This window comes from Ictidomys tridecemlineatus, chromosome 7 (assembly GCF_052094955.1).
Source record: "Ictidomys tridecemlineatus isolate mIctTri1 chromosome 7, mIctTri1.hap1, whole genome shotgun sequence".
Classification (NCBI taxonomy): domain Eukaryota; kingdom Metazoa; phylum Chordata; class Mammalia; order Rodentia; family Sciuridae; genus Ictidomys; species Ictidomys tridecemlineatus.
Window position 1 is genome coordinate 165,847,257 of NC_135483.1, and position 24,335 is coordinate 165,871,591.

General features: G+C 36.9%; 2 protein-coding genes across 6 annotated transcripts in view; one reads left to right on the forward strand and one right to left on the reverse strand.

Moving 5' to 3' along the window:
• Positions 1-3,528, reverse strand: part of Trak2 (trafficking kinesin protein 2) — a 63,760-nt gene extending 60,232 nt beyond the window's left edge. For both annotated transcript variants that reach the window (XM_078017854.1, XM_078017853.1), the window contains exon 1: positions 3,296-3,528. The gene's annotated coding sequence lies outside the window, so the exon portion shown is untranslated. The remainder of the gene's footprint in view (positions 1-3,295) is intronic.
• An 80-nt stretch (positions 3,529-3,608) lies between these two features.
• Positions 3,609-23,428, forward strand: Stradb (STE20 related adaptor beta). 4 transcript variants are annotated; one of them, XM_078017863.1, is made up of 12 exons: positions 3,609-3,915; positions 7,087-7,191; positions 9,326-9,406; positions 13,540-13,639; positions 17,372-17,493; positions 17,872-17,980; positions 18,986-19,109; positions 20,418-20,589; positions 20,894-20,998; positions 21,168-21,412; positions 22,084-22,126; positions 22,482-22,561. In XM_078017863.1, the coding sequence occupies exons 2-12, from the start codon at positions 7,180-7,182 to the stop codon at positions 22,503-22,505; spliced, it is 1,137 nt and encodes a 378-aa protein (XP_077873989.1). In that variant the 5' UTR covers positions 3,609-3,915; positions 7,087-7,179; the 3' UTR covers positions 22,506-22,561. The 4 variants fall into 4 exon arrangements, with proteins under 4 accessions (XP_077873989.1, XP_077873990.1, XP_077873988.1 ...); XM_078017864.1 differs by lacking the exon at positions 22,482-22,561 and adding an exon at positions 22,603-22,770 and having other exon boundaries at positions 3,610-3,915; XM_078017862.1 differs by lacking the exon at positions 22,482-22,561 and adding an exon at positions 22,627-23,428 and having other exon boundaries at positions 3,615-3,915; positions 7,090-7,191.
• The last annotated feature ends 907 nt before the right edge of the window (positions 23,429-24,335 follow it).

Sequence of the window (24,335 nt, forward strand, 5' to 3'; positions counted from 1 at the left end):
AAGCTTTATGACCCATATAAGGAAAGCAAAAGGTCAAAACAAAGCCAGTGTCTAAGTACAATGAGCTATATACAAATTCTTTCTAAATCTTCTTATGTATGCCCTAAGGTTAGCTACTACTCCTGTTATAGTCTTCCTTATATCAACAATGGTTGTGTTTTAGTTTGACATCTCAATAGTCTAAGAAAATCTTTAGTTCAGCTTCCTATGGCAATAGCCACTAATTTGTGTCTCCCTGCCTCCAATCTTATCCCTTTTATATTATCCCACCCCCAAGGCTCAGAATATTGTTTCTAAAATGCAAATTTGTTTTTCCATTGCTAAAAATCCCTCCACCATTCCATCTCCTTTAGTATAAAGTTTAAACCCCTCAGGTTCTCAAACAAAATCTTCCTAACCTGGCCAGCCTAGTCTCCAGCTTCATCTCTCAAAACTTCTCACCATGAAACCTAAATCACCTGGCCACACCTAAAAGGCTTTTTATATGTCATTCCTTTTGACTAGAATATAGCTGTTTGTTCATTTGCTGGGGATGTCAAAACAAAATACCACAGACTGAGAGGCTTAAACAACAGAACTTTATTTTCCTACAATTCTGGAGGGTAGAGTCCTAGGTTAGTGTGTTAGCCTGAGGCCTGTTTCCTTGGTCTTCTTGACATATCCTCACAGGGTCTTTTCCTCGGTGCAGGCGCATCTCTGGTAAATTTTTGTGTCCAAATTTCTACCTCTTATAAGGACACCTGTCAGAATGAATTAGAGGCCACCCTAAAAGGCCTTCGTTTAATTCAATCACTTCAAAAGCCCTATCCCAAAAGTGTTTTATTTTGAGGTTATGAGGCTTAGGGCTTCAACATGAAAATTTTGGAATGACACAGTTTAGCTCAAATAAAACTTACCCCCTTTCTTTGCCAAGGCTAATTTTAATTTGTTTTCTCAGGATTGGCCCAAGCCTTCTCACTCCAGGCTGATTTCAGTGCTCTTTCTTTGTGTTCCTGTAGGACCTCTGTACACTTCTCAACACATTATCTTAATTGTGTCTCCCTCTTCAGATTGTATACCTTAACAACAAAGACTATGTCCTAGCATCTAGGACAGTGAACCACAGAAAGAATTTAATAAAGATTTGATTAACAGGAAGGAGAGGAAAAGAACATGGACCTTGAAGTAAGGGAAGCATGGGTTCAAATCCTAGCTCTGTTCATTTACTTTGTAACAAAATCATTTAATGCTGAATTTGCATTCTAAAAAGGTAGCTGCACAAATATATGATTTAATCACAATAAAAATACCATTATTAGGTTGGTAATAGATACTCGAATATTAAAGATTTGATCTTGTCTGGTTTGACACCCAGTTTTACCACTCAGTAAATTACCTTGGGTATGTTACTATTCCCTTTGCTTTAGTTGCCTGTCTATAAAAAAAAAAAAAAAAAAAAAATTTCATGGTGCTAACATGAGGATAAGTTGATGTAGGTAAGACTTTTAGTACATATCACATAGTAAGTCTACAAATGTTTCCTATTATTACTATAAGAACACTTCAGGTCTGAACAGAAATGACAGAAAACCATGAATAATTTAGCTCCTTTCTTGACTAACTCATTTAAATGTGACGATTACCTTAATGCCTCAGGTTTCTTTTCAACCAAATAGGACAAACTAAAGAGGATCAAAAGTCAGTGCTGATGATGTTTAAAAAAACAACAAAAAAATTCAAAATGAACATGAAATAACACACTATCATCTGCCTCATTCCTTATATAGGTATTTAACATATTTGGGGCATTGAAATAAAAATTTTTCTACTATTTGTGACTACATATGTTAATCATTCACAGTGGAGAATAACACTTCTTGGCTTATAATCTGAACTGTAGAACCATAAAACCTATGAACTGGAAAGGACCTTTGAGATAAAAGTCCAATTCTATAATTTCTTACAAAAATAGATTGAAGTATATTTGGAATGAGTTTTTAGGGTCTTAATGGGAGGGATGGAAATTGTAGGCAAAGGAAAAAATTTGTTCACAAGTACCAAAGCAAGGGTCAGATGTGTTGAAACCAGTATTAGGAAATAATACCCCAAACTCCTTTTTAGCCAGTCTTTAAGATCTGTAATTTCTGAACTAGGTAAGTTACCTGATCTATAACTTTGAAACAAAGCAGATCTAGATTTAAATCTCTAGTTGTTACATAAACAAAGCCTGATTACTGCAACAGGTTTGTTAAGTGATTAAGTTAGCCTAACCCTAACTGGTGTGCCTGGCAGATTACAAGTACTCAAATACTGACTCTTTCCTACCTCTTCCATCATATGAACAAAATTTGTAAGATTTATAAAACATTCTTTCACATACTATGTGCCTGCTAAATGTCTGAGACTTGTTGGGCATTACTTAATTTTAAAAATAGAAAACTGGAATAACTCTTGCTATGATAGTGTCTTCATCTCTGCCCTTCCTCACCACCAAATGCCCTTCACCATTTGTTAAGTGCCCTTCACCACCATTACCATGCAATTTGGAGATAACTGTAGCTCAGACTTACAAGGCAACAGCAAAGATTTGAAGGTCATGAAAAAATTTACTTAGAGAGCTCTAGAACTGGAAGAGTCTGTTTCACTTTGTTCTTATGGTCCATTTCAGCTTGATGAATTTCCAATGAAAAGTCACTATTTTGCCAGCAAAGAAACAGTAGATGAAAGTAAAAGCTGTATGAGCATGTAACTACTGCCATGACAATTTTTTAACTGTTTAGATTATTTTTATGCTGGTACTAAAAAGGACAATGCCAATATCCATTATTCACGCTTAAAATTATAGCCAACCATTTCTTTTTAATGTGGCGTCTGGCTTCAAATCAATTGCAAAGAAAAGCCCAACACAACTCAGAAAGTGCTCTTTCCAATATCCTCTCCTCCCGTTTGCATCACAGATGGCCACCGAGGCTTAAGGTTTAATGTCCAGACACTAAAGCCACTCATCCTAAAAGACAGGGCTCCAGATGGATGCTGTCCGGCAGAGGATAAGAGGCTGCCAATCCTCAGAGCGGCAGCTGGGGTAAATCCCGAGGCCAGAGCCACCATCACTTCGCACCTACACTTTGGAAACAGTCTCCTTTCCACCTCGGGGGGAGGACCCGGCGTGCACCCAGCACTCCTGGTACCCAGCCTCGGAACCCGGTGTCCGCGCGCGACCTCCGAGAACTGAAGGGGCGCGGGGCGGGGTGGCTCCTCCGCCTTCCGGCGAAGTTGGCAAGGGCAAATTCGAGTCGCGCGCGGGAAGGTTACTCACTGGAATGGCCCGGCGTCTGCCGTCCTCCGCCCCCAATACCTCAGGAATAAGCCCCAGAAGCGGCCGCAGCCTGAGAGCAGCAGCCCAAGCTGCCGCCGCAGCCAGTAACCACTCGGGCGTGGCAGGGAAGGGCGGGCGACTTCACATCATCACTCGGCGACCTCGATTCTGCAGTGACGCTGGGTCAATGACAGCCCCCGCACAACAGGGGAAGCTCCAAGGAGACCCACTCTCCCAGCAGCCCCCACAGCCACAACGCACGACCTACTGGGAACTGTAGTTTCCTGTTCGCCCCGCCCCCTGCGCGGAGGCCCCGCCCCCCACCCCCTTGTCGCCGGGCCCAGGGGCGAGAGGCGGGGCGGCGGGCCGGACCGGGACCTGGGCAGGGGTGGGGCGGATCCTGTCCAGGCCGGTTGCCTGGCTCTGGGACAGAGTTCCTGGCTGACGGTCTCCTGTCGCCGTCGTGCCGCACTCTGTGCTCTTTGGCCCGCGCTGGGAGCGGGCCTAGCGCTCTCCCTTCGCCCCTCTGCGAGCTGGGCTCCCGGATTCTGGGGCTCCGGCCCGCCCTGGCCCCGCACAGCAGGCAACCTGAAGAGTCACTGGCCGTGGTCGCCGCTAGGGTAATAAGGGGAGGGGAATGACTTGGGGTCTGTGGGTGAGGAGAGGGAGTGCGGCTGGGTCCACTCACGCCCCGGGAAGCCAGGGGCTAGAACCGGCCGCCCACTTGGAACCCGGGCGGAGTGTGGCTCAGCGAGCGGCCCCTGAGCCCGCGCGGCAGCGGCTCTGCGGGAATCCCTGGGCCGCGAGTTCCAGCGCGTGCGGTGGTCCAGGCTCCTGAGTGTGGGTGGACTGGTACCACGAAGGGTTGACAGCGCCAGGTACGCAGGCAGGAGCCACCAGTGGTTCGTCTCCCCCAGCTCTCACCTTTAGCCGCGCTCACGGGTCTGGCGAATTTCCAAACCGAAGACACTGGCCCTGGCTCGATCTGTCTGCAGGTCTAGGAAGGAAACTTTAACAAAATTAAATGCTCTGGGGTCGCTTTGTCCTCAGCATTTAAGTTTAGCGTTGTTTTCTCCTCGTAGGTTTGTTGTGTCAATACCTATTTCCTCAAAACTTGGTCAGGATATGACACACGGCGCCTACCTAGCACGGAGCCTGGCACACAGTAGGCACTCAGTAAACACTTGTTGAAAGCATGAGTCATGATACTAAGTTTGGAAAATTCTACCGAGCTGTGCGTCGCTCTAATCTATGTTTTTATGAGTTCCCAAGATCACTTTGAAAATTACAGTATTTTCGAAGCTCAACAAAGAGTTAAAGCTGTTTTTTTTTCTTTCTGTTTTGTTTGTATTCCCTATGGTGTTGCCTCATTGCATTGGATGCCTAAATTAACTCAGAACCCGAGTTCTGTAAATAGATTTGCCCTTTGTTTCCACTAAAAGTGTTCAACTTTCAGATTAAAGCCTTAGGATGAACCAGTTATGGAACATATTATTTATAAAGCTTTATTGTAATTAGCTTCTAGATTCATGTGCAAGGGGCTGTACTGAAATGGTCATGAAAACCTTCATAAATATGTCTTTTAAGTATGAGTTTTAAAAAAAGGATTTATATTCATAACTAGTGAAAGAGCATGCCCAATAAAATTGACAGCAAATCTTTTGCCCCACTCCTTTGCCAGGTGCAGCTGCTGCCCTGACCTCAAAATGTCTTGTAAAATTATCTCTTAATAGTCTGGTGTATCTAAGGCAAAGCCTGTAGGATTAAACCACCCCACAGGGACAATCCTTTTAGAACTAACAATTCTCACAGATTTTCTTGTGGATTTTTCTGAAAAATAAATGATGTCATGGACTTTCAAACTGTTTAAGACAACAAAATCAGTAACAACTTGGCAGCTATTAAGTGAAAAAAACAGGATTCAAAATCATGGTATCCAGAAAATTCAATTCATCATGATATCCCTAAACTTTGTTAATGGGAAAAAACTACTCCAAGTAGTCAGGTCCTTGTCTGTCTTGATTAACCCTGGATGTCCCCAGTGTCCCACACAGTGCCTGACCCATTATACATGTGTGGAATGAATACTTAGCTGTTACCAGCAACAGTGCATTGACTTTGTATGTTTGATTAATTTACTTGAGTGTCTCCTTGGAACAGATTATTAGAAGTGGGAATTTTACTGGGTCACAAAGTATGAATATTTTCATGGTTATCAAACCATTGTCAACTTGCTTTCCAAATAAGCCTTAGCATTTTGTACTGCCATCATTGCATCTTTCAGAGCATCAGCTCTATCTTGTGTACAGTGTTTGGTAGTTATGAGCACTTGCAGATGAAGTATCCCATTTGATCTCAGTCATCCTGGAGGGTAGGGAGGACAGGCATTGCTTTTCCCCTTTTGTAGTACAGGAAACTCTAGTGCCTTAATTGATAGTAATGCCTGGCTGGCAATGAAATAATCATCATCTTTCAGGTTCTTCTTCCTCCTTTTCTTTGCTTTTGGTTAATAGTGAACATCCTGAGTAAATTCACTTCTTCCTTTAGCAATAAAATTGGATACTGCTCTATAATATTTATGGTCTATAAACTCTTACTTTTCTCATTTTGCTCAGATATTTGTAGATGCCTTCGTGAAATTTGTGGACTTGAGTACAATTTAAATGAAAGAAATGACATTGTTTAGAAATAAGGGAGCACCAAGTGCTAGCAAGCTTAGAACATGGCTCCCTTTTTTATTGGTAGAAGTCTGGTGTTCTTGTATCTCCCTGAATCCAAAGATGTTACCAAGTAAAAATTCTCATCTGTTGCCAGGCACAGTGGTGCATGCCTGTGATCCCAGTGGCCCCGGGATGCTAAGACAAGAAGATCGCAAGTTTAGAGCCAGCCTCTGCAAGAGCGAGGCTCTAAGCTCAGTGAGACCCTGTCTCTAAATAAAACACAAAATATAGGGCCGGGGATGTGGCTCAGTGGCCAAGTGCTCCTGAGTTCAATCCCTAGTACCCCCTAGCCCCCCAAAAAAGATAAAAAGAAAAAAAATTTCTCATCTGTTGCAGAATTGCACAGAGTATTGAGATTAATATTTTATTAGTGAAAATGTATAGGAATATTTGCATAATAATATATATATATTTAATATCAACAAATTTTAAGAGTAGAATTAAGAACTAAAAATTATAAGGTAAAACAATTTCTTACAAAAAATGTCATTACATAAAAACAACAAAAAAATGCCTTTCTCCTTTTTTTAAACATAGTAACAAGAAAACATTGTTTCTTCATCTGTTACTAATTCTAATTCTTTCCCAGATTTGGTAATCAGGGACCCTATATGATTTAATAGGTTAATCCAATCAGAAAGTTTTGGAAAGTCTCAAAGTTTGCTAATAAATAAAAATATTGGAAATTCTTGGAGTTTATTGTAAATGGGCCCATGTATATTGAGTCCAAAATTGTAAAGTGAATCCAAAATTGCATTTCCACATTGCTTTCATGTTTGCCCTGGATTCTTTCAAAAACCAGTACAGAGAAGGTAGGAGAGATGCAAATATACTGAATATACCGAAGTTTCAGAAATATTCAGAACCTCCCTTCAACTTCACTCTACCTTTCTGTGGTGATCCCAAATAGTGTTCAGTAAAAGGAAATGCTCTTTAAAGATATTTGTCAGTAATGTCTCTAGTCTGTGTCAAGGAATAGCTGCCTACATATTGAAGGAGTTTATGACAACTAGTTTTTCAAGGAACTTTTATATATAAATCTAAATTATTTGGCTTTTGTGTTTTTTTTAGTAGGATATTTCTGCATCTCGAAAGGAAGATAAATCAAAACTCTTCTTTGAAATAGATGGATTTTTGTCATTTTCTGTGAACTAAAGCGATTCAATGTCTCTTTTGGTAAGTTTTTATTAACATGATCTAACTTGGTGTCATGAGCAGTCAGATGTTTGTGCAGAGCCATAACAGAAGGCATATATTCTGATGGAGTACACTATGTTCTAAGATGTTTTTACCTGAATGACTTGTGGTTTTGAGAAATGAATTATTAGTGAGTTTTTGTCTTTTCTGAAAAGAGCTTCTCCTATATATTTTTTATATACTCCTTATCCTCACCCCTTTATCCCGTGTCCAGTTTTTCTTACATATATATTTTACTTTGTTAGTTCCATCCAGTTAATTATGCCTCATCCTTTAAATCTTTCAAAAATCCCTTCTAAAATTTTCATCTGAATAAAGGCAAGCAAGGTAGTGTTAAAAAGTAAGCTCTTTGACTTAATCAGACAAAAACATTTGGATCAATATATAATAATGAGGTATAGATGCCTCCTTGTTTTCTGCTTATATTAGATCCATGATATCCATTTTAGATTAAATATCTTGAGGACTTTTACTTTGTTTTATATAAAGTATAATGTTTGAACAGGGAATTTTTTGGCATTTTTAAAATTTTTATTTGTTCTAATTAGCTATACTTGACAATAGGATGCATTTTGACACATCATACATAAATGGAGTATAACTTGAACAGGAAATTTTTTTATATTAAGACAATAATCTTAGTCTTTAAAATTGTGAGAGAGAGAGCATCATCCTAATTTGAATTTGCCAAGAATGGAGCCAGGGTTCAAACTCATATCTGCTAATTTACTCCATTCCATCAGTCACCAGGGCTGATAGGCAGAACTATGAAGTTAGAATACTATATAATTATTTATGTGCAAAAATGCATAAGTCATTTACTTTAAATTTATATCTTCAGAAGTGCATTGAAGTGAAATACCTCATTCTCTAAAGCAGGGATCAGCAAACTTGTCTATAAAGTCCAATCAGTATTTACACACCTTGTTGTCTCTGTTACTACTGCTTTTCTGCCTTTGTAGCAGAGAAGCAGCCATATCATAGGCATTGTTAATGAATAAAAGTGAATGATTGTTCCAATAAGACTTTATTCTCAAAACGGCCATGAACCAGATTTGGCACATGGACCCTATTTTGCTGATCCTTGCTTTAAAGGATTACTTAAGATTGGTAATTTTCTATCAGTTTGTAAGTTGGAGAAGATAGAAAAGACTGTTTATGTTAGTTCCTCCATTTGATAGATGAAGATTCTGAGCTGCAGAGACTGAATTCAACTTAAAATAATCAGTAAACTAGGTAAACTGCAGAAATGACTAGTTTGATTATCTAGAAATGCTGACATATCTTAAAAGAAAAGAACTTTGGTTACTTTTAAGTAACTGACTACAAAATATTAAGTAGGCATGAATGGACTTTAAAAGACTCATTTGATATTATACTCTAATGTTCATATAAATATGAATGTTGATGAGATGTTTGAAAATAATTTATTATAAAAGTCTCTCATGCAATGTGTTTATGCTTTTCTTTTGATATACTTTTTTCTTAAATGGTATAAGATCAGCTGTACCCACTCATCGATGAGGTGATGGATTACATGCAGATGTTAAATTTCTTTTAATAATATATGATAGAATCATGGGTTAACATGCAAGAAAACATAATTGTGATAATAGAAGTCTCTTTTAATTTGCTTTGAGACATGCTTGTCACCTTAAGAAAAAAAATTGGTTCCCAATACACTTAATATGTGGTTTAATGTTATAAACATGATCCTTATACTGAAGAAGAAAAATGAGGATCAAAATTAAAAATTATTATAATGAATACAGAAGAATAATTTTTAGCTAAATATTTAGAAATTCATCAAAAGTGCCCAAAGAATCAAAAGTTAACACCAGCATTTAAAATTAATTAATTAATGTTATCACCTCAAGAAAAGAGAGGGCAAGGATCAGAGATAGCACCTTTTAACAGATATAAAGTTTGCCTTCTGCACAACTAGCTATTCCTTCCTTCTCCCCCCATACTGAGGACCTCCATGGTATGCATCCTGGCTTCAAGTCCGGGCTGTTCTTTCTCTCTGTTCCCCTCCTCATTTCAAGACCTTTTTTATCCATATGCCACTCCTGCTTATCCTGCACCATACTTAATGTATTTTTTTGACTTCCAGGATTGTTTCTGTACTTCACGAACACGAGTTGAATCACTCAGACCTGAAAAACAATCTGAAAGCAGTATCCATCAATACTTGGTAAGAAAATCATTGAGTATAATTAATGCTCATCCTTTGCTTTTCTGTAATACCATTCACTCCTCAACTCTTACAGCTCTTTTTCTTTGCAGTGTCTTTTACTGTTTCTTACTCCTCTCCTGCTACTATAATTGACCTCCTCTCTTCCTAGACCAGCTCTCCCTGAAGCAGCCTCACTTATCAGTTGCTCAAGTTTCAGATTGTCCTGGTGCTAAGTCAGGTGTCCTGAAGAGACACTGGCATCATACAGAACTGATGATTCTTAGATTTTTACTCTTTCCTGGGAACCAAATGTGTCTATAGAATATGTCCAGTTATATTTGTCAAAGGAATCTCTGCTGAATTTGATTAAAACCTTAATCCTTTTTCAAACCTCACTAACCCATTGTATTTCCTCTTTTAGTTACTGAAAACCCATCCATTAAGTTATCTTTAAGTTATCTACTAAGTCGTCTTCTTAATCCTTTACTTTAGAAACTTAGAAGCTATCCTACTTTGCCTCTACTCCGACCCCATATGTATTTAGATCCCCCATTTTAGGAGTCTGTCCATGAAAGTCCTTGAGTCTGTGCCTGACTTAACGGAGCACTGCTTCTACTCAAGTCTCATCATCTCCCACCTGGCCTATTACAGGTAGACTCATTGCCTGAGTCTCCAAGACACACACGTGATCTTCTCCCACATCAGTATTCTACCAAGATAGGCCTGCTTGTTTCATTTTGCAGTTTGAAAACTTCCATTGACTTCCTAAAACCTGTAGGACAAAATCTAAACTTCTTAACACGTTAACGTACTCTCAGTGGTATGGAATATGTCTAGTTTTTGAGTTTTGTTTCTTGTTAGTGAATCTTAGCTCACACTCATCTTTCTGCTTGAAATGCCCTTTTTTTTCTCCCCTAGAAATTCCTTCTTATCTATAAAGAATTGGTCAAATAGTTTGATCTGTGACATCTTTTCCATTATACTTTCATCTACCATAGACATTCTCATAATAGTATTTTATCTCACAATGGTTGATGTGTATGTCTCTTCAACCATAATGTGATACTTATAAAAGAAGCATCCTGTCTTATTCATCTTTATCTCCCTTTGGCAGTGTGTGATATATCAAATAATATTTAAAGTAACATGCTTGGTAATAAATATTTATCTGGGATCTTTTCCTCCTTTTAATCCTTAATTTAGGCTGCAGTTTTTACTACAAAATGGAACATAAGTTTGCTATAAAATTAGGTAATTCCATTTGCTCCTGCTTATAATGTATCCCACTTTTATCTTGAACTGTCTTCATTTTTGTCATTTCACTTTTTAGGCACTAGTACTCTAAAGCCTTCTAGGTGCTTGCCTTCTGGTACAGTAGGAGATAGTGTCCAATCCAAGATTTGGCTCAAGTAATACCTTTATGGCCAAGGTAATTCAGAGTCACCTGACTGTTGTGTCCTGCTGTTACCAAGACAGGAACTTAGAACTCAGGAAACTTCCATGGTGAAATACTTCAAACTTCCAAAATAGAACTACTTTATATTTTAAGGAGTGCTCTGTTATTGGAGTTAGACCAAAGTCTTAAGGAAGCAGAGGTATAATCTGTCTGAAATCCCTAGTAGAGAAACTAAACTGGAGAAGTTATGTAACATAAATTGACACCAACTGGAAACTGGTGCCTGATGATTAGAATAAGCTTCTGGGGCCCTCCTTGAGTTACACTTCAAAACACTACCTGTGATCTTCTATTTGTGCGATGTGTAATTCTTCATTAACATGGATCCTAAATATAGGATTACATGTTAGGTTAAAAGATCATGTTTCCAGAATAGTCTTTAGTTTTCCAAATGATTTATGTTCTTTTATCACGTTGGAAACCTCTATGCCTATTTTTTTTTACAAAGCCCATTTTCTTTAATTAGCCTTTACAAATGAAAGGCTATGATGAATGAGTTGAAATGCTGCTTTTTAAAATAATGTGATTTTAGCTGGGCACAGTGGCACATGCCTATAATCCCAGAGGCTTGGGAGGCTGAGGCAGGAGGATTTCAAGTTCAAAGCCAGCCTCAGCAATTTTGTGAGGCCCTAAGCAACTCAATGTAACCCTGTCTCTAAATAAAATATAAGAAAGGGCTGGGGTTGTGGCTTAGTGGTTGAGTGCCCCTGAGTTCAATCCCTGGTACCAAATAAATAAATAAATAGGATTTTAGCAGTGTAATAATTCCTGAAAGGCCATCCAGTCCAATTTTCAACCCATTCAGGGAGTGTTCTCTGCAATATCATTGAGTTAGTTGTATAAATCCAAATTGTTAAAAAAACTTCATCGTAGGAAATAAAATAGAAAGATATGTTTCACCACAAGTAAAAGTCTAGCAGAATATTTCAAAAATATTTCACTAAGGGCCATTCGTGTCTTGGTTTTTAAACTGTGATTTGGGGTTTGTTCCTTAGTCTCTTAGGATCAGAAACTGGGTTTAGTCAGGAAATCTAGAGTAGATTCATAGAGGCAAGTTCATTAGACTGGTGTAAACCACTGTCACAGGAAATGGTGCTCTTACATTGCATCATCAATCCATTCTTTCCTTAAAATTGTAAGAAAGACCAAAGAATAATTAAAGGCAGTATGGATGTTTCAGATTACTTGGAATTCATATCACAGTACTTTTCTTTTGCTGTAAGCAGGCATTGGTATGCATCAGATATTTTCTGTTTCTATTTTTCCATTTGCTGAACTGTAGTTTTAATCTGTCACACAGTAACATGAGACCATTTTGTAAGCAATGAACTGTAAAGCCTCACTTCATTATGTTTCTAGTCTTCCTGGTGAGCTTATGGGTTGATATGACTTTAAAATTTTAAAAAATCATTATATGCTTTTTATTTCTTATATTTTTTCTTTAAATCTGAGTATATCTGAATACTACCTGTTCTTAGGAAACTAAATTGATTTCTTTTCTCTTTTCATTGGGATTATTTCCAATTGCTTGGTAGAATTTCTCTACAATATTTCATTCCTCTTGGACAATATTCACCTTTTTCATCTTTAGACATGAGCTTGAAATTATTATTATTTTTTCTGTTCTCTTAAAAGTTTAGGGAACAAGGCTGAAAGTGTAGCTCAGTGGTAGAATGTTTGCTTAGTAATGTGCAAAGCCCTGGGATTGATCCCCAGCATCCCCAAAAAAAGAAAAAGGAAAAAAAATTAGGGTTCCCTCTACCACTTTGTATAGAAGTGCATCTGTCACTTTCAGACTCCATTTCTTTCTTCTGATTAAAGAGTCAAGAATGTGAAAAGAAGTTAGCACAATTCCTAGCACATAGTAATGTTATTTTTTCCCCTTTGTCTGCTTCCCTCCCCTGAAGGTAGTAACAAGATTCCTGCCACCTGCTGGTGCCAGTAAAGACTTCTAAGTGTTCTTTAGGGTCCTGATGTCCTTTAGAAGATCCTCGTGGCTATCATATGACACCAGTGGTTTAGGCTTCTTCTTTCTCCTGTATGTGTATTTATTTCAATGCCACTATATTTAAGTGCAAACCTGACCCTGACTTCAAAGCACCCTATGAGACCTGGTGGTCCTTCACTAGGGATGTACCCTATTCTCCCATCTCTTGACTTTTTTTTTTCTTTTTGACCTCCCTTTTGATTCATCTTATGAAAAACTTCTTTATCAATTTTAATAGGCATATTGTTTCCTGTTAACAGCTGCTCTAGTAGAGCATGTACCTTTTAGGAGAAATGGATATAACTGGCAACTTACTAGAGTAAAGAGCACAAGCATGAGATTTCCCTCACAGGTTGCTGCAGCATTTCTGATGATACATTTATTAGATACCCTGAAGAATTATCAGGCATTTTCAGCAACTTCTAAAAATTTTATAAGAAATTTCATTGAATAGTATTCCTGCTTATTTATAATTCTGCTTTTCCTATCGACTTCCCCTTTATAGGTCAAGAGCTCCCCAACTCACATCAATTAGCAATTGGTAAATTCCTTTTAGATCTTAAAAATTTCTTCAGCACCTTTCAGTGCCTTCCTAATGAGTACCTATTTGAAAATACATCAGTACTTATATTGAGGAGGGGGAGCCTACTTGGGGAACTAAGAAAAAATTTTACTTATTTTGTTTTCATCTTGTAAAAAAAAACACAGGTCAATGAGCCAACTGTTTCCTGGTCGCCTCCATCTGCTAGAGCCCATGAAGTGATATGTTCCACCAATGTTTCTCACTATGAACTACAAGTAGAAATAGGTAATAATCCTGGATTTCACATAACTGACCCTTCATTGCTAGAAATAAAATTAATGACAAAAAACTATTTTAGAGGCAAATCTTTTTCTGTTGTAACCTTTAGCATAAAACTGGGTATTAATAATGTCAATCAAATGTTGAATTAATTTTATATCTATCTCAAAATAATGACCCAGAATTTAAGATTACTGTCTAGAAGTTTTACGTTTCCATTGAAGTACATTCAGAGAAGGAAGACACAAATTCAAAAACTTATTATTTTTTTCTTTATTGTGGGAAGCTTCTAGTTTCGTGGGTTTAATTTTATACTGAGTATGGATTAAAATCACATAATGTAAATTTTTTTGATACGGGGTTTTGTTGCCCAGTCTAGTCTCAAACTCCTAAACTCAAACAATCCTCCTACCTCAGAATCCTGAGAATACAGGCGAATACCACTGTGTACAACTTACATCATGTAAATTTTCTCAGTCGTAGACCTTTAACCAATTACTTTCAAATTTAAAATTTTATCCAAAATTCCATTTATAGTAGAAATATTTCTCAGTTAAGTGTGCAATAAAATGAGTATTCGTTTATAGCTTTCTATATATGAAATATTCTATATAACTCTGAACATTGAGAAATACCTTTTAAATCAGTGAGTGGTAGGTTCTGGGGATGCAAAGCCTCTGAAACACTTGAGGAGTTGTGTTAGTTGGCTTATAATTACTGCGATCAAAAAATCCATCACTGTGACAACTTAAAGGGGGAAAAGTTTATTTTGGCTCATTGTTTCAGCAGTTCAGTCTATGGTGGTCTGTCTCCACTGACTCCCAAGATGAGGCAGAACATCATGGTGGAAGCCTGAGGTGGAGGAGCACTGCTCCATTTGTGATGGCCAGGAAGAAGAAAGAGAAAAGAGAGTGGGCTGCAGGGAAGATGAACCCTTCCAGAGCACCCACTCTGACCCTATGAGCTGCCTTCTCCAGCCACACCCCACTTGCCTACAGTTACCACCCAGTTTGTCCTTTCAAACTAGGATGGACTGATTAGATTCTAGCGCTCTCACAATCCAATCATTTCACCTCCAAAATATTCCTATGCAGGAACTTTTGAGGGATACCTCATCTAAACCATAACATTTTGTCCTCTGGCACCCAAAATCTCATGTACATCTCACAATGCAAAATGCACCTCTGGGAAGATGACGTTAGATAGTGCTGTTTCATGGTCTTGAGAATACTACAGTAGAGGTATGTGCTAAATGTTCTGGGAGCAGAGACGATTGAGCATACAACCAAACCTCTAGGAGTCAAAGAAAAAAAATCAGGAAAAGTTTGCTACATATTCTAGTTAGTTTTTGTTGTTGTTGTAAACAGCAAAAAACAATACTGGTAACTTATACAAAAAGGGAATTCTTGAACAATACTGTTCAAGAACAATACTCACAGAATTGTTGACTAGAGAAATAGGCTTGGAAGAATATCAAAGGAGCTGAGTGAATAAGATGAGAGCCATGGACTAGGCAGCATGGTACACTACTTAGTTGGGTATAGCTGCCACAGACATGGGGCCTCATTGCAATGAGTTCTGATAACCCCTACTTCTTATGTCACTCCCTCTATCCTCCAGTTGGCCATGTCACTCCCTCTATCCTCCAGTTGGCCATGCATAGAGCACATGCTAGTGTCAAGGAGATCAAGGGAGAATAAGAATCTTACCTGATAGCAAATTTTTCAGCATTAGAAAGGCAATTCAGATGGTGCCAGTCTAAGAAAGGTAAAAATGCTTACCACAGTAAATGACTGCAGAAGGATGGTTGGAGAATGCTACATAGTTCCTCTGTAAATAGAAGTGGAAAGAAGAGTGGGCAGTGGTAGGAAATAAATCTGCAAAGGCATGTAGGGAACACATTGTGAAGGACTTTATAAGATATATTTAGAAGTTCAGACTGCTGGCCCCCACATCTTACCCACTTTCTTAAGGATTTAAGGCAGAAGTTTGGAATTTATCCTCTTAGTGCTAGAGAGACATTGTTGATAATGGCACTGGTAATGGTGGCATCTAACAGTCATTATGCTGAACAGTAATGTGTTTTCTTCATTTAACCCTTTATCACTTTTGTTTTGCAGAGTCTCAGTAGCCTCAGCTATAATAGCTAGAGATTTCAAATCATCTATATATTATCTTATACAAATAGATAGATAAATAGATAGATAGATACATTTATAATAGCAAGAAATTTAAAACCAGATCTTTCTGACTGTGGGGTCTAAGCTTTCAACTGTTGCACCACAGTACCCTCCTACTGATAAAATGCCAACTTTAGAACAACTCTGGTAGTAGTTTGGAAGATACAGTAGATCAGTGATTCACAACCAGAAATATCATCCCTATTACCTGTGTCTTTTACAAAATTGCAATGTCTGTATTCCATTACAGAGCCCTTAATCAATATTTCTAGGGAATGGGACCTAAGCATAGGCACTTTGAAGAAGTTCTCTCATAATTCTAGTACATGCCATGATTGAGAATACAGGGAGTGGTATATATCCAGGGAGAGAGGAAAGACTTCAATTAAGGCAGGAAGTGGACTCTGGAGAGGAGAAGGTGAGCATAATTTCATTTCAGAGGTAAAACAGACAGATTTTGGTGACTGGATAGAAGGAGAGAACTGACATCGATCAGGTGCTTGTTAATAGGTGCACAGTGTCACACTTAAAAATGTACCACCAAAGGCTGGTGAGTATGCCAAACAACTGCAGGTCTCATACATTGTAGGAATGCGAAATAGTTCAGCCACTTTTGGAAACAGTTGGGCAACTTATAAATTTAAACATAATTCACTCCATGGCCCATCAGTTTGACCCTCAGGTATTTTGTCAAAGAGAGATGAAAGCATATGTCTCCTTAAAGACCTGTGCAGGGGTGTTTTTGCCAGCTCTATTTCTAGCCACCAAAAATTGAAAGCAGTTCAAGTATCCACCAACCTATGAGTGGATAAATAAATTCTCCATACATAACTCAGCAATAGAAAAATAACTACCGATATGACAGGTGAATCTCAAAACCATTATGCTGGGGGAAAGAAGCTAAACACAAAAGTTTACATCCTTTTTAATATCATTTAGATGACAAATAAAAATCAGATCAATAATTGTCAGGCCCTAGAAATAGAGTAGGAGGTAGCCAAATGACATTCTGTTTTTGTTTGTTTGTTTAAGAGAGAAAATTTTTTTTAATATTTATTTTTCAGTTTTCGGTGGACACAACATCTTTATTTTATTTTTATGTGGTACTGAGGATCGAACCCAGCACCCCGTGCATGCCAGGCAAGCGCGTTACCGCTTGAGCCACATCCCCAGCCCTCCATTTTTTTGACTATATCACAACTTGCTAAAGTTACAATTTTAGCTGTTATAGTAGATATATAATGGTCTGGCATTATTTTAATTTGTATTTCCCTATCTCATATCTTTTCACTCACTTTTTGGACTTTCCCATATCTTATTTTGTGAATTGCCTGTTAATCTTCTTTTTTTTAATTAGACTGCTTGTCACCTTACAGAGTCATAGGAGTTCTTTATGTATTCTGAATGGAAGTTTTATCAGATATAAGTATTATTAATACTTTTAGTTAGTGGTTTGCCTTCTCAATAATTTTTTTAAGAACAGGAGTTTCTAATTTTGATAAAGTACACAGTGTCAATTTTTTTTTTTTGCTATCTTTAATTTTATGTCTTATTACAGGAAGAGGATTTGATAATTTTACTTCTGTCCATCTCGCACGGCATACTCCTACAGGAACACTGGTGACTATAAAAATTACAAATCTGGAAAACTGCACTGAAGAACGCCTAAAAGCTTTGCAGGTAACAGTAGGAAGAAAAGGACATACTTAATGGAATGTCTGTTTGAAGGGATAGATTTCTTTCCTCTTATCAACACAAAGTTACTGTATTGGAAAACACACTTGACAGCCAGATTCATTCTGTGAAAGAACAAATACATTCAAACTTTGATAACGACTGTTAATTCCTTCAAGTGACTCTCGTATTAAAAAGTGCTATCCTCTATAAAATGGGAACCATGTATTTCATGGCATGGCTGTGAGATTTAGAGGGATGGAAGCAATAAGAACAGAGCTTAGTGTAAGAAGCTCCCTGGGTGTTTAGCTGCCACTACTGCTGCTCTCTTATAAGAAAAATAAAGGTTGTAAAAATGTCTTGTCTCTTGTATGTTTATCCTAGAAAGCAGTGATTCTATCCCACTTTTTCCGGCACCCCAATATTACAACTTATTGGACAGTTTTCACTGTGGGCAGCTGGCTTTGGGTTATTTCTCCATTTATGGCTTATGGTAAGAAGACTGGTACTAAATAAAATAAATCATTGTTTAGTCTGGATGCTATCATTACAAAGATGAATGAGATCTTAGATTTATTATTCATTGCTTTTAATTTATATATCTAATGACCAATTCTAGATTTTATGATATCTATATTTTATGATATATTTCTCTATCATGTTGACTTTCAGTCTTCAGAAAAAAGTATAATGGGTATGATGATCAATGAAACCAACATTAATTCTCTAAGAATTTTATGCCATTGCTCAAGCTATCTCTTCCCCTGTTTCAGAGAGCATCTGTAATTTTGCAGGAAAATAGTTTTCCCACCTATGCATACCATTCATGTTCACTACACTGTGAACCAATTTCATGTTATTATAAATGTGTGTGTATGCCCATCTCCCTCACTGGTGATTCTTGAGAGCAAGGAGCATTTATATTTTCTGTTTTGGGTCCCCCAAGTGCTCACATATTTATTCAAGACTTATTTATTCAAGAGTGTTGAATAAATAAGTGAATAAATTGTATAGCTTGGATCTTTATACCAGCTTTTGTGAATTTCTTCTGGATTTAAAACATTACATATTACATACATATGCAATATGTATTTTTACTGGTAATAATGAAAAATCATTAATTCTCTTTCCTAACTTTTTAGATCATTAGAAAAAAACTGTGTATGTATGTTTGTGTTGCTGGGGATGGAACCATGCTAGGCAAGCACTCTATCACTAAGTTATATCCCCAGCCAAGAAAAAAGAGTCTTATAGATTCTTGAAGAAAACTCACTTTCACATGGGAAAGTAATTAGGTTCCCAACTAACAGGTGTATGTGTGAGTTTATGGTTGAAAAGAACACTTTTTAAAACATAGATGGATTCCATTTATGTATGATGTGTCCAAATGAATTTACTGTCATATATAAATAATTAGAACAGATAAATACATTTAAAAAATATAGATGGGAGCAAAATCACTTTCAATGTTCATGTAAAGATGTCAGGGTTCTTTCAGGTTCAGCAAGTCAGCTCTTGAGGACCTACTTTCCTGAAGGAATGAGCGAAGCTTTAATAAGAAACATTCTCTTTGGAGCAGTGCGTGGGTTGAACTATCTGCACCAAAATGGCTGTATTCATAGGTATTCACTTATTTGCATTTTACAAAATGAAAGAGTTGAAAGACATCTTTTAGGAAAGAAAGTTGTTAGGAGGAAGTAAAAAAGAAGTTTAAAAAGAAAAAAGGGATGAGAAATATATGAACAAAAATTTAGGAAGGAAGGAGCCAGTGGATGCTTACCTTTTTATCCAACCATTTTGAGACCACATCATCTGTGCCAAGTGCTGTCCTTGGTGCTGGTGGAGCACCTGACCTAACAGAGCATGCAGTCTGAATCTCATGAGGGATATAAGAACCTGTATGTTCAGAGTATCAGTTGTAGGGAAGGGGGTCCTCATTAGCTGAGTTTTTTTGTTGGTTTCTCTTTTTTTAAGCAAACAAAGAGTTTCTTTATCTGCTTTCCAGCTTTTATACATACACACATACACACACACACACACACACACACACACACACATATATATATATATATATATCATTATCAAATTATAATTAATCCTTTCTTAATTTTTTGAAATATCTTGCAGCACCCTGAGATTATCATATTAAGTATAAATTCTCATTACCAAACTGCAGTTGCAGAAGTAATTGACTGAATGTGAAAAGCAGTGTTCTTTTAAGATATGCTGGGGCTTTGTTTTGCTTTTTAATTAAGTTGCTTTTAAATAAGCTTGCTTTCTTATTGTTTTGTTTCAATTTCCTTGAAGCCTTTGACTTGTAATTTGTTTATTAGCAACATTTTGTTAACTGAGGATTTCAATTAGTATATTCTAATTTACTGAAGTTTCCATATACCTTACCAGTGTCTTGGCTGACCTGCTTTCTTAGTGTCCAAATTCAGTGTTTGGGGGAAAAAAATAAGACTCTTTTATTATTTATCTGGCAAAGGGAATTTTTATACAAAATATCTTTATAAATGATGTTATATCATGAGAGACTGTTTTTAATGGATAGTATCACATTTAACCTTAAATTATAATCTTATCTCTTCAAATATTATTTGATATTTTGGACGCTTTAGGTGTTTTTTGCAACAGCAACCTAAAATAGTGAAATTAATAACTTTATTCCATTCCTTATTTGAAAAAAAATTACCAGTTCCATACATGTAGCTGTCATTTGTATTTTTTCTTTGTTCTAGTGCTATATTAAGGAGGTGGAAGACTTCCTTAATTCCCTCAACATTTCCATATGTAGAGCAGTGTATATGAGGCACTGTTATTTTATAAAGGGTATTTAAGTTCCAAGGATAGATTCATTCTGACTAGACTTTTATTCTCTCTTTATGGGCCAGATTCCTAGTACTTAGGACTGTTTCTTTTTGTTCTAGGAGTTTTAAAGCCAGCCACATCCTCATTTCTGGTGATGGCCTAGTGACCCTCTCTGGCCTGTCCCACCTGCATAGTTTGGTTAAGCACGGACAGAGGCATAGGGCTGTGTTTGATTTCCCACAGTTCAGCACATCAGTGCAGCCGTGGCTGAGCCCAGAACTACTGAGACAGGTCAGGTGTGGCCGTGGCATTGGGTTGTCTGTGCGTCTCGAGTGTCTTCTGAGTTTGATTAAAGGACAGTTGCATCCTTATATTTGGATTGATGAATGGCCTACTACAAGACTTTCCCTCTTTCTTGTCAAAATTATGTTAGGAATTTTTAATCATAAGCCATACATTAGGTAGATCTTGATTTTGCGCTTACGGGTATTTTTTCCCACTGTCATTCACCATATTTTATCAAAAGAGCACATGTTTGTTAGCTTTTTATTAATTTTTTTGCACTAAAGGACATCAAATTAATTGTATTCTCTAGGATTTACATGGATATAATGTGAAGTCAGATATTTACAGTATTGGGATAACAGCATGTGAATTAGCCAGTGGGCAAGTACCTTTCCAGGACATGCAGAGAACTCAGGTAAGTGCTACCAAAATTACTGAACTTCTTCCCTTTCATAGGTTCTCTTATGCTGTAGATAATTTTTTTTAAACATGTTTATTGTAGACTCTTAGGAACTTTATTGTTATTATTGTTGTTTTAATATTTTGCCTGAAAAGGGTTGAAGGAAATTTTTGGGTTTTTTTAGATGCTGTTACAGAAACTGAAAGGTCCTCCATATAGCCCACTGGATATCAGTATTTTCCCACAATCAGACTCTAGAATGAAGAATTCCCGGTCAGGCATAGACTCTGGAATTGGAGAGAGTGTACTTGTCTCCAGCGGAACTCACACAGTCAATAGTGACCGACTGCACACGCCATCCTCAAAAACCTTCTCTCCTGCCTTCTTTAGTTTGGTACAGCTTTGTTTGCAGCAAGATCCTGAGAAAAGGTAATATTGGTTATCTATAAATAGCACAAAATATACATGTTGATTTCATATAGAAGATTTGTGATATTACCCTTCCTGTAAAATTCAAATCTTTTGATCAAAAAACTAGCTTAATATAGAAAATATCAATGCTGAGGACAACTTGAGATGAAAAGCAAATGAGAACATTGAATTAATAGCACGAGTTGGGCTCCAGTCTTAGTTGTACCATTTCCTAGCCAACTCACCTGTAAAAATCTGTTCCTTTTCCTGGACATTAATTAGTACATTTATGTTAAGACATCTTAGAAACCTCCAAACAGTATAAAAATATAAATTGCTGCTATTATACTAATATAAATTATTACTGTACATAGCTATATATTAGCATTAGTATTTTGGAAAGAAGATATGTTTAGTTATCTGTTTTTAGCCCCTTAGTGCCTCATATAGTTCCTTGAAATAGTATGTGCACAATAAATGTTGAGTATAGATTAATTGATGGATACTTCTAGAATTAATGCTTCCCATTAGTCAAGATTGGAGCTAAGAATTTGGCTTTGGACATATATTAATTTTCTTTGTAATTTTTAGTTAGGTTTTATGGCTCTAAACCTAATTTCTAGTATATATCTTAAATCTACATTCTAATATGAGCTTCTGTTTTTTCAATAACTTTTTAAAAATTTCAGGCCATCAGCAAGCAGCTTATTGTCCCATGTATTCTTCAAACAGGTAAGCTGATCTGTTGTCCAGATATTTTTAAGTACTATTAAAAAGTCATTTCATTGGCTAAAGGAATACTTATGGTTGTCAAGAGTCTGACTAGTAACTTTCTTACAAAATAAAGCTAAAAACAAGAAAAAAATTTTTTGGTAATTTAATTACATATAGACTTTCTAAAACAAAGTCTATATGTAATTAAAACAAAGTGAGTAAAAGCAAATTGGACTACCATCAGATGCTATTATATGTTCAGTGTATGTTTTCATTAGAGACATTTTCATTTTCTGTATTGGCTAGAAATGATGAAAGGACAAAATAATTCTGATAAAAATCAGTTTACTTGGCTCTTTATTCTTTTTTTCAGATTATCAGTCAAAAGCATTTTTAGGGAAAATACCTAAGAACAATTTAAACACTTCAGTTTTTTTTGATGATTTTTTTTTTATTGGTAACAGAACTGACATATTAAATTCATCTACCAACAGCCCTATTTTGGATTTCCTTAACAGATGAAAGAAGAAAGCCAGGATTCAATACTCTCACTACTGCCTCCTGCTTATAATAAGCCATCAGAAACAGTACCTCCTGTGTTGCCTTGGACTGAGCCAGAATGTGATTTTCCTAACGAAAAAGAATTGTACTGGGAATTTTAGGGCTACCAACTCATTTTATGTCCTGTATACTTGACACTTTCTCCTTGCTGCTTTATCTTCTATATTGCTAGGTATAAATACCAGACTTATACTTGAAAATACAGTTGGTGCACTGGAGAATCTACCATTTAAAACCACTCTGCTCACAGGGGTATGAAGCCATAACCCCTCTATTTAGAGTGCTTTCATAACTCCAGGGAAACATCAGAATTAGCTACAGATAGTGTCATCTAATTTTTAGTTTTTTTCCCAAGCTGTGACTAACTCTTCTCTTGATCTCCCAGTATAATTTTTGAGCCAGTTAGTTTTTTGACATTTTGCTGTCCTCAGAGGATAGTGCTTCCAAGTACATCTTTATCTTCCAAATTCTCCAGCCTTTTTGATCAGCTCTTGTTAGACCAAGGCTAGTCTATCTTGGCACTAAACCCTTATTTTGGGAAAGGGAAAATGTTTATCCTATTCCTTTTTCTTCTGTTAAAACATATGGTAACATCACACTGAGCCTCACTCACTTTAAATGATTCACTTGAAACACATAGAGAAGATATAATTTGCTTTTTTAAAAAGGGGGGCTAAAGTGACACTTTTCTACCTATGTAAATTATAGATCCTAAATTCATGCACCCTGAGGGAGCTCAATAAAAATTTATTGAATCCAGCTTATGCTTTTATTTATTTTCCATGTGTGGTTTGATAAAGTTGAAACAGATTTCAATTTGTTTAGTCAAGAAAAGCTGTGTCTCAAACTGATTTACATAACCTTATAGACTGGGGACAACCCAATGGAAGCAGAAGGCATTTTGGCCTTTGACATAATTATTGCTCCTGTCACAGGTGCAACACTTAAGGCACAGAGGTCTTAATTAATGATATTTCCTTATTAGTAAAAGAGGGATACTACATCTCAAAAAGTGTAGTTTGAGTGGTGGTGAATTGGAGCCTATCAGTTGATTTTCGTAATCTTTACACTTTTATTTATATTACACTAAAAATTATTTTTAAATGATTATCTTAAGACTAAAAAATTAAAACCAAAATGATAAATAATATACAAATTCACAAGCAACTTTAACATAATCCCTTTTATGTTTATTGGTTAGATCCTTTCAAGAACAAAGATTGGGTTACTCCTTTTAGTGCAGCCACCAAAACCTGCCAAGGTGAAAGAATTTAGATTGGGTAGTAGAGGAAGGAGAGGATAAAGACCAGTCAAGGCCCTGGGAGCAGCTGCAGTGGTGGGGGCTGAGGTTCATCCCACCAATCTCTCCCTTCTGAATTCCCCTTAGTCAGAGTCCCAGGGGTACCTCACAGGTGTTCCCACATCTGTAGGGTAGTTCTGCATGTGTATAGTGCAAAAGGTGGGTTGAGAGCTCATAAATGGTGCCTCTCAGATCTACGGGAATATTAAGGTTCTCCAGAGAAACAAGAGAATGTGTGTATATATAATATATATGTGTATGTCTGTCATACATACATATGTGTAAAATGTATATTTTTTATGTAATAAAATACATAAAATCTTTATGTACAGCAGTTGCTCTTGGGGCTTCATCCTCTTCATCCCT